This window comes from Sminthopsis crassicaudata, chromosome 2 (genome assembly GCF_048593235.1).
Source record: "Sminthopsis crassicaudata isolate SCR6 chromosome 2, ASM4859323v1, whole genome shotgun sequence".
NCBI classification, from domain to species: domain Eukaryota; kingdom Metazoa; phylum Chordata; class Mammalia; order Dasyuromorphia; family Dasyuridae; genus Sminthopsis; species Sminthopsis crassicaudata.
The window spans coordinates 113,607,574-113,625,476 of NC_133618.1; the positions used below are offsets into that span (position 1 = coordinate 113,607,574).

General features: G+C 36.1%; 1 protein-coding gene across 6 annotated transcripts in view; it reads left to right on the top strand.

Annotated features, from left to right (window-relative positions):
* UGP2 (UDP-glucose pyrophosphorylase 2) overlaps window positions 1-17,903 on the top strand; it is a 103,353-nt gene that overhangs the window by 62,608 nt on the left and 22,842 nt on the right. For 3 of the 6 annotated variants that reach the window (XM_074287043.1, XM_074287039.1, XM_074287042.1), the window contains exon 2: window positions 17,281-17,408. In XM_074287043.1, the coding sequence (XP_074143144.1) occupies window positions 17,295-17,408 (114 nt within the window). In that variant the 5' untranslated portion in view covers window positions 17,281-17,294. Of the gene's footprint in view, window positions 1-24; window positions 167-808; window positions 1,174-17,280; window positions 17,409-17,903 lie in introns of those variants that run through there. The other 3 variants (XM_074287041.1, XM_074287040.1, XR_012485940.1) reach the window with 3 other exon arrangements.

Genomic DNA, 17,903 nt, shown 5'->3' on the forward strand with positions numbered 1-17,903 from the left:
CGGGAGGTGGCGCCTGCTCCGCGGAGCCGGGTTTGGGGGGCGGAAGGAGGAGGAGGAGGAGGAGGAAGAGGGTGCCTCCGAGGGGACACGTCCTCCTAGCCCGGGCTGAGCCCTTTCCCTGGGGCCTCGTCGCCGTCTCCTAAAGCGGAGGACTGAGGAGTAGAAGGTGGGTCTGGACAGCCGCGCCCGGGTTGGGCGAGAAGGAGGAGGGTTTATATGTCCTTGCAGAGCCCGGCGCGCCCCCCTTCCGAACCCCCTCTGACGCTGGCCCGGGGCCTCGCCCAGGGAGACTGGAACCCGGGGATTCTGGGGGAAGGGAGGAGTAGGGCTACACCTTCCCTCCTCTCCCCTCCCTCCCTGGGTTCTTCACCTTCTCCAGTGGGGGGAGGGGGACAGACCACAGCCAATAGTGTTCACGTGGGCTTCTCGCGCCCCTCGTCCCACCCCCCTCGGGGGAAGGCCCCGGAGCGGGACGGACGTGGCCCGGGCTGGCGGATGCCGCAGCTGGGAGGGAGGGGACCTGGATCACGCGCGCTCCCTGTGGGCTGGGGAAATGCCCTGGATGTGCCTTCACGCCCCCTTCCCCCCACCCGGTTTTGGGGAGGGGGCTGAGTGCCTTGTTTACCGGAGGGTTTCCCGGGGAACCTGCCCATTGGCCGGAGGCTGGAGAGGGAGGAGACGGAGAAAGTCGCTGTCGGTCCTGCTGCAATCCCACCCTCCGGAGGTGGGGGACGAAGGGGCGGCGGAGCCAGTGGAGATCCGCCTCTTTCATTGATGAAATTTAAATTCGAGGGGTTTCACCTTTAGCTTGGGTCTCCTGCTGGCTCTCATTTAGGTCTGGAGCGCTCCTTAGTGCTGGGCTGAGAAAAGTGGGCTCCATCCCACCACCGACTGGCCTTTTTTTTTTTTTTTTTTTAAGTGGAAAAGGAATAATTCCTCCGGGTGTACTTTTTTCTTTTTCTTTTACTTTTCCTTGCTCTGAATTAATATTCCTCCAAGTTGTCAACTGTGGGTGGAAGGACTACGTCGAGTTATTAAGCGGGAGAAGAAGAAAAATCTGCTCTAGAGTGTGACTTGTTAAAAAAATTTATATATACAAATACACATATAATTATATTTATACTACAGAGTATTTATTTTATTAAATCCTAAAAATGTCGATATTTGTACAAGGTAAGACGTTCCTTATTTGCTGAATGCTTTTACTGTGCTTGCTGTTTCCCCGGCAGTCGGGAGGTTGGTGGGCGACTTGGAAGTGGAAGTAACTCCTTTGAATTACCTTTTGCACATTTCTTGTCAAGCTGTTAGCTGAGCGAATGGACCGGCCTTGCCAGTGAATGTTCTGGTTGCCCCTCACCCTTTTCTGAACGTTGCGCTCCAGATTTTCCTTGAAATCGGGGTAGAGCACTTGTGGTGGCCTGGGACGGTGGCTGGTGTGAGTGATAAAATAGTATGTTAGCGACGGGAGCTGCTGCTTCCCCCCATTCCCAATGAGGGGACCAGGAATAGGAGCCGTGGAGATGACAGAGTCAGGTGGATGTTGATAAGGACTGTTCTTTAAGGTTTCGCAGTGTCAGTTTCCACTCTGAATGTCTACGTGGTGTGAGTTTCAGATTCATTTATTGCGAAAGAGGGACTAGCCCATAGAAGCTGGAGGTCATTTCAGCCGGAGAAATGACTTTGCTGCATTGCCGTGATAGTTTTCCTCGTTGAAATATAAAATGATTAATTAAGATTTCTTTAAAATTTGAATATTTCCCACTGTGTTGTGGGTATGCTTAGGGGGAGGTCCTTCAGCAAAACACAGCCTTTTAATCAAGTGCTTTGGGGAGGTGTATAGCATAGGAATTAAAATTAGAGTTGTCTTTAAAAACTATTAGTGGGCTTTCATCACACTTTTTGTATTCAGGTTAAACAGACCCTTTAATTGCAGACTTCTGAATTTAAAAGTTGCCATTTTTTGCAGACTTCAGACAGCCTTAAAGTTCACAACTTCTCAAGCTTGGTATGACATCCCAAATAAACAGACATTCTCCAAAAAGGGGAAAAAAGGGGGGTATTCGGAATGATTACTTTGTTGGAAGGTGATGTAATTGTCACACCCAAGAATATCAGAGCTTTATGAAATATCACATCACTTTGTTAATTCAACTACTTAAAACATTTTGGATTTAAGAGTTATTTTAAGGTAGAAATTGGTCTCTCTATTAATTGAAACACTTGGGATGCTTTAACCAGCTGACTGCCCTCAGCACTAAACTCAGAAATGTCATGTGTAATTAAATTTCCAAAAATATATTTTACCTTATTTATGGTGAAAGATGTTTGTATTGTGATTTGAGACCTGAATAATAAAATGGCTGTTGTCTTTCTTCCAGAAGGTCGATTTTAACTCTTCAAATTCTTGTCTTAGTTGTTTTCTGTCTCTGATTTTAAACGGAGGGGAGGGGAGGAAAGGGAAGGGAACAGGCATTTATATAACACCTACTATGCACCAGGCATTATGCTAAGACTTTTACAGATATTATCTCCTTTGATTCTTGTGACAATCCTGGGAAGCAAGTGCTATTATTATCCACATTGTATAATAAAGTTGAAACTAAAGTAGGCAAGTTAAGTGACTTGCTAGAGGTCACACAGCTATTAAGTGTCAATAAAGCCATTATTTTTATAAGTCCCAGAAGGGAAATGAAGTTCGTAGAATTATTTTTTAAATTTAAAGTCAGATACTGGATACTGAAAATAAGGTTACAAAGGCAAAAATAATCTCTGCCTTCAAGAAGTTTACATTCTAAGAGGAGGGAGAAAACATGCTTTATACAGAAATAGGTAGAAAGAAATTTCGAGAAGACAGAAACAATTTTGGAGGGGAAAGGAGAAGAGCAATGGGACTAAGAGAAAGACAATGAGAGGCCTCCTGAGATTTGATTTGAGCCTTGAAGGAAGCCAGGGAAGCTAATAGTGTGATGTAGGGTTCAGAAAGAACAGCCACTGCAAAGGAATCTTATTAGGAGACGAGAGGAACTTGTGCAAGGAAAAGGAAGTGAATTGTTGATGTCTCTGCATCATTTTTTGCATGTGTGGAGAAAAGTAAAGTTTAAGAATGCCAGAAAGATAGGAGAGTCCCTTTTGAAGCACTTTAAATGCCAAGTAGAGGAATTTATTTATATTTGATTCTGGAGGTGATAGAAAGCTATTGGCACTCGAGCTGGGAGGATGACATAGTGAGACTTACGCTTTAGGAAAATCACCTTGGCAGCTGAATGGAAGATGAATTGGAATAAGGAGAGACCTGAGACAAAGAGACCAATTAGAAAAGCTTTGCTGTAGTTCAGGTAAGAAGAGGCCAGAGCTTGAAATCTCGGAAATAGGAATAATAATTCTATTGGACTTTTTATGGTTTCAAAAGGACTTTAACCACAAGTATAAATTAGATCTAATATAAATTGTTAATCTTCATTTTGCACGAGGAAACAAAGACTTGAGTTGTCATTTGCTCCTGATTATGCAAGTAGTAATTATCTTTTCACCAGTGCTTCTCAAGGGCTATTTTTGGATAAGTTCCCAGGGAGGTGTTATTCACTAATTCATATATGTAATGATATATAAATGTGCCTAATGGGCACCAAAACAAGTTCCACTTCTTACACTAAATAATGTGTCCATTTCATTGTGGACACATTATCTGTATGGTAATTTTATTCTTTCTTGTTTGGTAGTGGTTTCTCTTGAGTTGACACTTAGTCTTCTGCACAGAGTGACATTTAAAAACTTTATCACTGAGCTCAAATTTCAGATGTCAAGAATAAATTCACTATTAAGTTCCGTTCATAGAATTTATTAATGATTTCACTCCACCACTGGATTTTGTTTTTAGCTAAAACAAGGATCTAATTTTGTTGTTTTCTTTTTTTCTTTTTGCTATATCTTTTCAGAACAACTGATTTTGAGCTTATGTAACATTTCATTGTCTTTACTAAGTTGTCACTAGCATATGCTATTGTAAGCTTCATCATCATTTAGTATTATTTATTCTTTGTCTCGCAGCACTTTCATAATGTGAATGCTCAATAAATTTTGATAAACAACCCAGGTAATCCTTAGAAATTTCAAAATTAGAAAATTACAAACATGATTTAGAAATTTAAAAATTTTTAGAACTTAATAAATTATGTAAGGTTAACATATCAATGTTAAATGCATGGAAGGGAACAGAAATAAAATATATTCTGTACTTTGTTTTCACAAATTGATAAACCTAAAGGCAACATTACCAAGGTGGCAGAAATTGATCCAAGGAAATATGTTCAAAGACTGCTAGTAGGATTCAGAGAAGGGAATGATAAGTTTCTATTAACAGAAAAGTCTTTAGTCCACTTTTGTCATCTTAGGTGTTTTCTGAGACTTGCTACATTGTCTGCCCAGTCTTCTAAAATAAGTATGGAGTTAGGAGTTCAAGGAAAAGATTCAACACATTAGAGTTTATAAAATAATAGAGATACTTTCATTATAATACTAATAACCCAAGTAAGCCAATAACTGATTTCCAAGTATTAAATGATATAACATTTTGAAAGTTCCATATTCATTTTTAATGTTTGGTATTATAGAATTTGAAAAATTCCAACATTCCCTCTTCCCTTTTGTTAGGAATGAAGAAACAATTGGGGATCATTTTTAGTGATAGTATTATTAGTTATTTATCCACTAAACTCCTACTTTGACAGTTCATAACACTTGAATTCTCTAAGCTTTTGCCAGTGGAACTCTATCAGGTCTTGCCAAATTGGAATATCTTCAAATGGTACTCTTAAGTGGGAGATAGTATGTCTTTTGTCTGATGAGCAACCTAGCCAAGTTTACAGGGGATCATCATTATGGTGACTTAAGGGTGTTGAATTTTTCAAGCTTGGTGATTCTCAAAGACCATCTACTAAGTTGTAAAGACACTAAGGTAAGTATTAGGAAAGTAGCCTCCCTAATGGTTTGGAGTGGGGAAAAACTTGAAGCAGGTAGATGCAACAGCTGATTATTGAAGTAGTACAAGCATAAGGATGAGGGCCTGTACTGGAGTCCTGGTAATAGCAGAACACAGAGAGGGGCTTGTGTTTGAGAGAAGATGTAAAGGTGAAATTGACAGGCCTCTGCCACACATTAAATATAGCAGGGAGAACTCCTAGGTTCTTGGCCTTATGGATGCGGATGATGGTATTACCCCTCCCTACAGCAATAGAAAGGGGATTAGGAAGATTTTTAGGGCATAGTTATGTTTTGGACATGTTGAGTTTAAAATGTCAACTTCATCTGGTCCCAGATGTCTGAAGGTAGTTCAAGAAGAAAAATTAGAGGTCAATAGAAAAGTTAGGGCAAGATAAGTAAGAGTTGAGAATCATCAGCACAGACATGATAACTAAGTCAGAGGAGCTAATAAGTTGATCTAGTAGTATAGAGTGAGAAGAGAAGGTGGCCCAGAGCAGAACTCTGAAGGATGGCTAGGGTTAAGCTGCAGTCTCTGAATAGGATCTAGGAAAGGAGACTGAATAAAGAGGAAGGAAGGGGTGAGCCACAGCTTTTTGCAGACAGGTCAAGGAGACTGAGGATTGAGAAAAGGACTGATAGATTGAATCAAATAAGATAAGAGTTGTTACTATGTGGAAGCCATTCTTTTCACTCTTCATAGGCATTTAAACCAATATCCATTTGGGGGAAGACATTTTTCTGGAAGACATCATACATGTTAAACAAAGATCCAGGAGTTTGTCTATATATTATACGCCAAATGTCATTAAGATGCACATTAATTAGAAGTTATCTTACAGAATTCATTCAATAACTTGTTTATTAAATATCTAATATGTTCAAATACTCTTAAATATTGAGGAACAGAAAAAAGAAAAACAGCTCATGAGCCTTGCTTTTTTCCCCCTTTTTGCATTGTGGAGAGGCTTCCTATTTGTTACTTATTTTAGTTGTTCTCTGCTTAGCTGATTTACAGACAGCAAATTAACTCTGACAGGCCTCTCTTTAATAGCAGCATTGGTCCAGGAAGGATATAAGAGTAGAGTATCATCATTGACTTTGTCCTGGTGCCTTTTTCACATGATTTAGGCCTTAATCATAGAACCCAATTGAGTTTTTTGCTTCAAGTGACCAGGATATATTGAGTCTCCCTATGTATTCTAGAGTTTACAATTATCAGTCTTTTGAGGAACTGCCATTCAATAGAACACTACAGAAAGAATTCTTAGTATAATACTTAGTGATCTTGGGCTTCTTTATAATTAAAAACTTTATGAAAGATTTCTGCATATGAATTTTATGTTTTTATTAAAGCTTTTTATTTATAAAACATATGCATGGGTAATATTTCAACACTGACCTTTGCAAAACCTTCTATTCCAAATATTCCTCTCCTTTCCCTCACCCCCTAGCTGGCAGCTAGTCCAATATATTAAATGCATAAGGGTTTTATAAGTAAAATTCACAGTTGAAAATTTTGGTTAATTAAAATTTGATTAGCCACATTTCTAAGTTGGGTTGATCAAGTTTACTGTGTTTTTGCTGGCATTTCAGATAAAAATGGAAATTCTGCAGTTATCCCCAATTTGAGGATTATAAACTTAAGCACTAGTTTGAGCTCAGACTTTGAAGTTGAGGACCTGAGGTGCCTTTGATATTGAAGGAGCCAGGCTTTGGATTTTAGTACTTTGGGTTTTAGAAGAGTAGGTGAAGGTAGCTCCACAAGATGGGAAGAGTGATGAACCAGGAACCTGAAGACTCTTGGAATGAATCCCCTCTTTCATGCTGCTTAATTTCAAGGCTTGTCAAATTGCTTAAAATACTCTTGAGCCTTAGTTCCTTCATCTGGAAAATAAGATTCATTTAATTCGATCAGGATTTATTAAAACCATCTCCTTTGTGTACATTGCTACAGTTCTTGCCCTCAAAAATTTTAAATTCTATGAAATAAAAAAACTTGTACATATGTTAGCACAATATATTAGAAAGGGGGAGGTGTATAGAACAAATTACAACTTGAGGGACTTGATAGAAAGTGGCAGTTGACCTGAAACTTGAAGGGAGTTAGTTAGGAATTTGAAGAGGAAAAGGAGGGGAGTTAAGTAATATCTGTAGTACCTACTTTACAGGGTGATTGTGGGGATCAAATGACATAATAAATTTGCTTCAAACTGACAGCTCTTATATATTAAAAAGCAACATGTCACAGTATATATGAAACTGGCCTTGGAATCAGGGAGACCTGGATTTATAGCCATTCTCTTAAATATGTGATCTCTGAACTCAGGTGATTCATTAACCTCTTCCATCCCAGACAACTCTTGTGCTATATTGTTGAGTCACTGATCTTTATCAATAGAGGGAATTCCCTACTGAATAAAAACTGACCAAAACCTTATTGCAGAGATCTTAGAGACCAATGATGGGTTTTAGATGGAAAGCATAAATCATTTGACTACATTGGCCTCAACTTCTTTGAGTATTTGGGGGTTTTGCTAAGATGATACCTTTTTTGTGGGTAATGAACCCTTTTGGTGATCTGGTGAAGCCTAGAGACTTCAAAATGTTTTTTGTTTAATTCATAATCGAAGGAAATGCTAAATTTCATATAAAACAGTTCTTTTTTTGTGTTCTGGATCCCTGTGGCAGGGTGAAATCTATAGACTTCTAAGAATAATTTTTTTAAATGCATGGAATAAATTTGGGAGGGGCCTTTGTGTCCTAAGCCCTTGGGATCTTTGTCCTTGACATAAAGTAGATAATAAATTCTTGTTGAATTGGCTAAATAGAATTACAGAGGAAACCCATTACACTGAACAATACAGGCAATTCTTATTTATGTCAGTGGGCCATTCAGCTCTACACCTGTAGAAAGAGGGAACCTGGGCCAGCATATCTGTCTAGGGCACAGTGAAGGGTGGGGAGAAGTAAAAGCAGGAAGGGAAGGGTGTGTGTAGAAGACTGAACAGAAAAGCACAGACATGGAAAAAAGATAAACATTTGGGGACCAGGCAGTATTCTCTCCATATCCACTTGACTTTTATTTGGAGGTCTGACAGTGGAGGGGATGGAGGTAGAAAAGAACAGGAGTAGAGAGAGAGAGAATAGGCACAGTATTTATTATACAGTGAAATTAACAGATTTTAAAAAATTTTTATAATTCTTTACATAGTTAAATTTGCATAAAATACAAGTTTTTATAAAGTGAGAACTTTAGGTAGTATGTATACATGTAAGCATGTTTTAAAACTTCATAGACCCTAACTCCTGAATTAGAAGTTAGTGAAAATAAAATTTTTTATTTATGTTCATAGACACACAAATTAAGAATACTTAAAATTGTTCCCATTCTAAGTCAATAAATTATGTATTTTCTAAAAGAATATGTTGTGGGAATGTAGGGTAGCATGAGGTTGAGAGCACCTTAACTTTTTCAGATTAGTAGATAGCTCTGAACTAGCTCAACTGAATTGCAAATGGTTTATCTTGAAATATTCATAATATTCCACCAATGATACATTTTCCTAGCTAGTAATGATTTTTTTCAAATTTGACATTAGCAAATGCCAAATTTTTCATAGAAAAGAAGATACTGAGTTGAAAACTACCTCCTCAAAAAACCTTTGTGTTTTTTTCTTGCTATAGACTACGGTGTTCAAAATTATCATACCTTTTCTGTTTTTGGACCATATCTGAGAACAAATAGAGAAATTAACTATTGTATTACTTTGTTATGTGGAAATGTAATAGTTGTATAAGTACTTGCCCTATTATATAGAAAATAACATTTTTTCTAATACATTTAAATTAATTAAAAGATAGATGGCCTTATGATTACAATGTATCTTTTAAAATACTACTTTTTATTGAAAGCAGTTATTTTTCAAGAATAAAAAAAAAAAAACAGGTAAGCAGCTAGATATATGGTAGATGGCTATCTTACCAGCTTTGCAGCCATGAAGACCTGAGTTGAAGTCCAACTTCTGATGTGTACTAACTATAAGACCCTGGGCAAATCACCTCCAAGTGTGGTTCAAAATCCCTTGGGGGTAAGGATGGTGAGGTTAAAACTTTTTTTTATAATAATACTAATACATTTTAGTTTTTAATATAATAAATATTGATATAAATCCATATAAACACCCTGATTCCAAAAAGCTTGAGAGCTACTTGCTTAAAGAGATACTTCTCTAGCACAGTAGCAGAGAAGATACAGAAATCTAAAGAGGGAATTCACTACTTGTGAGTTCTTACAATAGTGGAATCACTAGTTCCTATCCCTAAAAAAAAAGCAGCAACAAACAATGGATGGGACAGGATGGGGGAGCATTAGTCTCTGATGGAGAAGAACATGTTTCTGGCCTAGCTCTCATCAATGTTGAGTCACATTTCCTAAGCCAGATCAACACATGAAGCTTTATTCATCCATAAAAGTAGCTTCTGGTGTCCTTTTCAGGTGTTGTACTTCTCTAAGATTCCTTTTTGCATATTAGCTGCTAAATTTAAAAATGATATGTATGAAGATGGTACACGTGATAAGGCATTCTTGGCCATCTGCATAGAAAAATTGGTTAGGCAAACAGACCTGTTTTTCCCTCTCCTAGTTGCTGCTCTAATAGTAGTGCTGTAATAGGACTTACTATGATGTTTCATTAGTGTTGCACTTATATATGGAATCTTAAAACTTCTAAAAAAAAAGTAGAGAAGTAAAATATTACAGTCCTGTGCACAATATAAATGCCTTTGGGTCCATTTGTGCTAACGGTAAAAATACTTAAGTCTTGATAATAAAATATTTATAGTGATACATAAAAGCTTTTATCAATTTTTCTTTGCTTAGAAAACAGCCTATATTTAAAGGATGATTTAAAAAATGCAGTAAATTATGTTTATCTTAATTTGTGATTCTTCAATTACTGAATGGTTCATAAATTCTTACCCAATTTTATTTTCATCCATATTGACAATGTACGTTCTAAAACCTATTGATTGGTAAACTTAACCTTATTTAAATGTCATGTCAGATCTGTGCTAACTTTCAAAGCATCAGAGATAGTCAATCCCTATAAATAAGAAAAAATATACCTCTATGTGTATGTTTTTCATTTTAGACACCCTTCTATTCTGGCAATTATCAGAGGGCTTCTTTGAAGACAATATTGAAGCGAAGTTTCTGCCAATGCAGTATTTCAGTATCCTGTTCAGCTTTAGGGCATTAGCAAATAGTTGCCCGTATGTCTTAATAGGCCTTTGGGACCTTTCTAGAGCCCGGATCTGAAACTGGCTTAAACTCAGTGCCCTTCATTCCCCTTATTCAACTGATTGGATGCTATGTTGTGCCACGCTTGGCTCCGCTCAGGAAACAAATAGCTTTGGCTGTAAATGAAGAACACAAAACTTTATGTTCTTTGATAGACCTTTTGAAATGTTGTACACGTTTTCCTCTTCTAAAATCTCCAGCCTTCCAGACTCTGGACCTTTTTTGCATGATTTTTTAAAAAATTTCTTTGTTGTAATTGGATATTTCTTTAAATGCTAACAAGTTTTTTTGTAGATTGAATTAAAAAAAAAAATTTGTTAGGAAGGGCAAGTTCGTTTAATAAACATCCTTAAGAATATTTTAGCTTCTTTCGTATTCTTGGGTTTTCTTGCCAGGGCAAAGTATAGCAGTTTTTGCTACCTGAGTATGGTCTCTCTTATTTTTTACAATCTGATTGTGAGGATAGAACAAATAAGTCAGGTTAGGAGGGTAGAATTATTTAATGTTCATGCTACAGGGGAGCAAAAAATATGTTTTTCTCTTCCTTGCTTTAATCTCACTTAACACTTCTTAGCCTGTGTAGTTCTCAGTGTAAAGGTTGTTACCCTACCTTAAATGTTAGAGATTTTTATGTGCTCTTCTCAGGGCATTAGGGAATACTGCCTGAAGTGTTGAGACCTATTGATGTTTGATGTGCTTGAAGATATGAAAGGATCATAAGATTATAGATCTAGAGATAAGAAACCTTGGAAGTCATCAGATCTAATCCCCTCATTTTATGTATGAAGAAACTGAGGTCCAGAGAATTTACATGGCTGTCCTCCTGCTTCTTTGATTTTGAAGGGAAGTGTGATTATTGGGAAGTGGACATATTGTGGAAGTAGAAATAAACTGGGTTTTTTGTAATTTGCAATTTACCCTAAATTAGAGGAATTGTTCTTTGTTGAACAATTTGGAATTGGGAAATTTAGCTTCCAATTCTAGTTCTGACACTTAGTGACTTGAATTTTTCCCATCTATCACTGGGCATAGTACACTCCCTACCTCACCGGCAGTTGTGAAGTTTAACCCTTCCTACTGCAGAATTGTGAGAGGATAGTAGTGTCAAACTAAAAAAAAAAAAAAAAAAAAAAACAATATTCTGTGGAGATCACACTTTGTTTTACATGCCTTCTTTCATTAGTCTTTAGTCATGTAGTGAGAGTCTCCTGTGTGTCAGACTCTGTGCCACATGATGGTAAATATAGATGTAGAAGCTAAAATCCCTGCCCACATAGGTATATGGTAAAAGGGAGGGCAACACTGCATATTTGAGGTAGCAGGTGGAACAACTCACTTTGCTATCTTCCGGTAAGGCTTATTAAAAGGGAGAGGAGACATATATGTACACACATATGTATAGATACTGATATTAGTACACATGTACACTCATATGTTATATGGGAAATTTAGGTATAGTCCTTAATGCAATTGTTGATAATTTATGAGCTCTTTTTTTTTTTTTGCTCTTATTGTCTAATTTGCATAGTTTTTATCTTCCCAATGAAATTTGTAAAGGAAGAGATTGTTATTATTTTTCTATTCAGCTTAGATGCTAGTATTGTGCCCTGGACAAAATAAATTTTTTATTGTATATGTGTAACACTAACATGCAGTGATAGCTATAAAATATTTTTATTTATGTAATATAGGTAATATTTAGTACATTTATACAGTATGTAATGTGTCAATATGGTTTTATATATGCATATGCATGCAAATATAGACATGTATGTAGATGTAGCAATCCATTGTCTCTTTTAGCCAGGGCACCGTGCTCTTTTGAGTGGATACAATTTCTTTGGGAAGATAAGAACTTTGCAGATTAGACAGCAAGTATCAAATGATGGGAAGAAGTTTGTATTTAGTCAAGGAATGTGTAAGGGACTTCATTGCTTAGAGCCAGAGGAGTAACTGGGTGTAGAAAAATGTGTATTTTTACCTTCTTGGAGCTTGTGGTCTATTAGGATAACACACCTCACATAATTAAGATACAAAGAGTTGAAGTGCATTGGAAATTTATAAAACCAAACATCTGAAGTGGGAGAAGGTCCATACTGAGGAGTTGAGTCCATCACTTGAGGATGGGCTGCGAGGACAAAAATCTTGAACATAGGAACATAAAATATAGATGTCATTTAAGAGATAGAGAATAGCTCACTTGGGAGGAAGTGGGCATTGAGAGGAGGAATATGGAAAGAGATGAAAGGTAGGGTGATGCCTCCAGATTATGAAAGGGCTTAAGGATTTGAACTTCATTCAGGGGACTCTAGGAAACTGCTGACTGTTTTAGAAATTAGAACTGATTAGAGTTGTACAATGGAGATGATTTTTTGGCAGTGTGGGGATCTGTGTTGGAATCGAGATGATTCCCAATAACTATGGCCAATCTACTTTGTAAGATATAATAGTGTTGTGATTGATTCTATGGTCATATCTAGATGTACCAATAGGGTGTGCTTTTGAAACAAAAGTTTTGAATTATTCTTAAGGCATGGATTAATTTGAGCTAGGTTTAAGGAAAGATAAGAGGTAAAATATCCAATATAGGCAAAAGAGAATGGACTGATCAGGCCTGGAGGGCCCTTTCTTCTAGCATAAGTTGTAGTATTAGCTGTGTGACCATGGGCACATCATTTGACCTGTCTGTTTCTCTGTTTCTTCCCCACAAAAATGACCTTAATCTTACTTAATGGCTTCTTTCTTCATTCTTAATGAATTTTTTCCAGTTTTGACTCCACAAAAGCAAAGAGGATCAGTTCTTTATTGCTGAAGTTGGAGAGGGCAGTTATATTATTTCAGGAATTCTTTAAGAGGCCATTCCTTAACAAAATAACTGTACTATAATAGTAGGCACATAATTTTATTGAATGCTTTAATGAATGGAGGGCAGAAGTACAACAGTAAGAATAAACTTCCTTTTTAGGTAACTATGATGGGGTCACTAAATGAGGGTATAAGCATGTCAATAAGTAGCTTCTGGCCAGAGAGTATGTTTTTTGTAGCTCTTCCAGTCTTACATCTCTTCCACTTATTAAGTGCCTATAATACTAAAGTGATAATTTTTGCTCCCCCCCAAAACTCAAGATCATTAGAGAATACACCTGTAATGTGTCAAGCATGTATCTGCTTGTTACAAAAGAAAAATATATTTGTAAAATGATTGGGCAATTATTAAATGCTTAAGATGCCATTAAATAAAATTGGTTAGTAACCCCCAAGGAGCCACTGCTTTAGTTTTTTTAATACATACAAGCAGTTGCTGAGGGCTAGAGTTCACCAGGCTTTGGAACATTCTTCCTACTTTGTGAGTGACCTTGGAGAAGACCTCATGAGAACCAGTAAGTTCATCAAGAAAGAGGAGAGGAGAGGGAAGGAAAAGAGATTGAGATAGAAATGTCTATCTGAAGTGACCCAGAATTTTTAGTAATTCTGTAGTTACCAAAGGAAAACAGTTCAAGTCTAAATTAAAAAAAAAAACAAAAAAAACAATTTACTACTGGTTAAAGTTGTAAGGAGAAAATGAAGGAAGACAAAAGGGATAGAAAGGAGCTGTACTACAATTCTTCCCTTTCTTCTTTTTTTTCCAGTCTAGAGATATTCGATGACTTTAAAAAGGTAACAGCACTTTGAGAATTGCTAAGGTTTATGCAGATGTAATCATACACCTTTATAAGGCTCTTTAAGCATGAAAAAATTTTTTCTTTCATTATATAACCCTCTGGTTCCTTCTTCACCTTTCCACCTTCATGTCATAACATTCCATTTCCATTCATTATACTTGACTAACAAGTCTACTTGTTACTAACAATTTCTGTGCATCCTCACAGGTTGTCCACCATGCCAAAAAGGCATTACCTCCTCTTAATAATTATGTACCTTCTTCAAGACTTTCCTTGGAGCCTTTCCCTTTCTTTTCATTCTCTTTCCCACTCCCTCCCTCCCCAAATCCCTATTCAGGTTACCTTGTATTTATGAACATGTAATACTCAAACAACCACTAAAGTATGAACTCCTAGAAGGCAGGATGAGTTTTATCTTTGTTTTCTCTCTGATTTTACACCTCGTGCAATTTAAGTACTTGTATAGAAAATTTTTTCTGACAATTTTTATTAGCTGGTAATTTGATATTGTAAGGATTAGAGAAAAGTAGGTTTCTTTAAAAGTAATTTAATTTCTATAATATAATTTCTCTGGCACTCTGTTTCCTCTGTTTATCAAGTTAGAATATTAGACTAGATAATATTTAAGCTAAGTATTTTGTTTTTTAATACTTTGCTCTTATCACATAATTTAGGCAGAATTCTGTGAATTCTGGACAATAGTTCATTCAACTGGAATGTTTTCCTTTTTTATCTTAGAAGTAACAGGTTGTTAAAGGAGAGTTTTTTTTGTGTTCTTTTTAATAGGACTTAAATTGAATTAACAGCAGTGGTCTGATTCAGCTTTTTTCAGCTAATTCAGTTCAACAAATATTGATTAAGCATCTTGTGTGTAAGCACTGTTTTAGGTGGTGGAATACAAGAAAAACAACAAAAAATTGTATCTTTTTTTTTTTTTTTAAACCTAAAAACGCCTCATCCTTTCCTATCTTCTCTCTCCTTAAATTGGTTCCTTATCTCTGGACTCAATTTAAAATGAGAAGTACCATTAATAAAATCTTAACTGCCATTTTTGTCACTCTTCAATGTATTTTTGGAAGCTCAGTATCTATATTTAATTTGAAAACAAGCATGATGTCATCAGAGAAGGACTTATGCTCCTATAAGAATATAATCCTTATATCTGAACATTGTCAGAAATGTTTATGTTTTACATATGTAGGTGATCATATTTTACCCTTAAATCTTTTCACCACCAAATGGTTTAACAGATAACTACTTTATTGTGAATATTTTGTGTTTAAATTAACCCTACTATTTGCCTAAGTATTTGTTAAAAGCAGATGCTATATTTGTATAGTAGAATATGGGATATATGTTTCTGAGTTGTTTTTTTGATGTGTGGTATCTATTTAATTTTTGCCATACATAATTTTAGCAGAATAAACATGGTTTTCATATACCACTCCTTTATACAGAAAAACATTTATAGAACTGCTTTTTTTGGAAAGCAAAGAACTGGAAATAATATATATACTCCTTAATTGGGGAAAGACTAAGCTAATTGTGGTATGTGAATGCTGGAATGTTACTGCAACCAAAAGAAAATATTGATATGAAGAATTCAAAGGAAGCATGATTAAACTTAAATGAACTGGTATAGGGTTAACAGCTAGGGGGAAAAGTATACAGTAACTTCAATAATATAAAAGGAAAAAATAAGCCATACAAAACAATGTTGTGAAATTATCGTGGCCAGAGTTATTCCTAGAAAAGATGGAAGAATGAATTTCCTTTTTTTTTTTTTTTTATGAGTGAAAGGTCTGTGGAGATGGAATGTTACCTCTCTTAAAAGATTCAATTGATAGTTTTGCTAAATGTTTTTCCTCTTTTGTTATCCTTTATTACAAGGGTACAATTCTGAGTATTGGAGGAGGAAAGATACATTCTGAAGTAGTCGAAGTAAAAAAAAAAAAAACAAAAGATTGGTATCTTTTTTAAAAGACCCATATACAGTTGTTTTAAAACTATTGCTGTGAGTTCCAACACGTTTACCATGGCTTGTTTAAAATTTATACACTTACCCTCAAAGAGCACAGATTATGCTTTACAATAAAAAAGATTTGACTCATATATTCCTGTCCAGTGTTTTTCTTTATTCATGAGCTGTTTTTGATTGAGTTTATTTTTATATGACTATTTTATAAAAACAATGGTTGGGGGCAAGTCAGTGATACAGTGGATAGAATATGGGCCCTGAAGTTAGGGGGACTCGAGTTCAAATTCAGCCTTGGAGACTTAACAGTTGTGTGACCCTGAACAAATCACTTATCCCCAATTGCCTCACCCCCTTCAAATCAACCCCCCCAAAATAAAATTATTTTAAAAAACAATGCTTGTCTGTCATAGACACTGTGGTGTCACAACCCCATAATTGGAGGGGTCTTCAGAGGCCATCCGGTCCAAACCCAAATTAAACTGGAATTCTCTCTACAGCATATCCAAGAAATTGCCATTCAGCATTTGCTTTAAAATATTAGGGGTAGTGGAAGTTTGAAGGGAGCCTGGGAAGGGGAATCTGGGACTATTGAGCTGGAAAACTAGAGAGAATGTAAGCATCACCAACTCGTCCCATCAAAACACTGAGGCCAAGGAGACCTTAATGAGCCTTCTAAATGGAAACCTACAACAACCCTTCTTGATTATAGAAAATTGATTATAAAAATGAAAAGTTCTCCCTATAAAATGAAAGAAATGACATCCTCAAATGAGAAGGCCTTTCATTTATTTTACTGGTAATATTGACAATCTTTTGTTCCTGCCAGTGATATCAGTAAATTGCTTCTTTGTTACAGGCCATCCTTCTAGTTTGTTGTAATTTTGAAGAATAGGGAAAATGAGACTATGTAAAATAAAATGCTGGGATGAATATCATAAAATCACATATTGTGAACTGTCAAGAACCTCAGATCTAATTTTAACCCCCTTATTTTATAGCTGAGGAAATGTCCCCTAGACAGATTTGAACTTGAGGCCTAAACTAGTAGTAAAGCTAAAATTTGAAGTCTGGATCTGCCACCAAATCCAGTGCCATTTGTACCACCACACTGAAACTCCCAATCTATTATGCCAGCCCCACTGGCTAATGGACTGGTATATAGGCACACTGGTTATGCATAACGTCTCCAATAGTTGAATTCTGTTCTGCATTTCATATGATATATTAAAATGTTAAGAGCATATGAATAGGACTAAGAATTTTCCCACAGACTGATTCAAGCATTCCAGAAGCAAATGAGAGATTTTTACCTAGATAATTTGTTTGAACTTCTGTTTAATTTTAATTTCCTTTTTTTAAAGATCTTAGCAAAGCAATGTCTCAAGGTGGTACTTCCCAATTCCAAGAAGTCATCCGACAAGAGCTGGAATTATCAGTAAAGAAGGAATTAGAGAAAATACTTTCAACAGCCCCACAAAATGAATCTGAGGTAAGAATTCAAGTATACCTGATTCCATCAATTTAAAAATTAATTTCTAAAAAAGGCAGTGTGGTATGGTGGACAGAAGGCTAGAGTTGGAGTCAGGAAGACCCTGGTTCTGACTTCAACAGTTAAATAGCTATACTATAGTGGATACAAAGTCTTTATTCTTATATTCTATTAGAATGTAGCTCTAAAGCTTATCTAAATTAGATGGTCTTGACTTTTCTTATCCAGCTTCAAAAGATGCTCTACAAGAGATTATAAAGGAAAAACAAAGTTGGATAGTGTATTTATAAATTAATAGTATTGAATAGAATATATTTCTTTGTGAAATGGAGTAAATTGTTAAAGATTTGAAGAAATGTAAAAGTAATTAAGATATCATTTCCTCCAACAGTTAAGCATTTTAGCAACTGTCATTTTTCAGAATTGATGAGCAAATTTTTATCTTATATGTTTGAATCAGCAAGTATATGAAAAAATATTTTTCTCTCTTTTTTT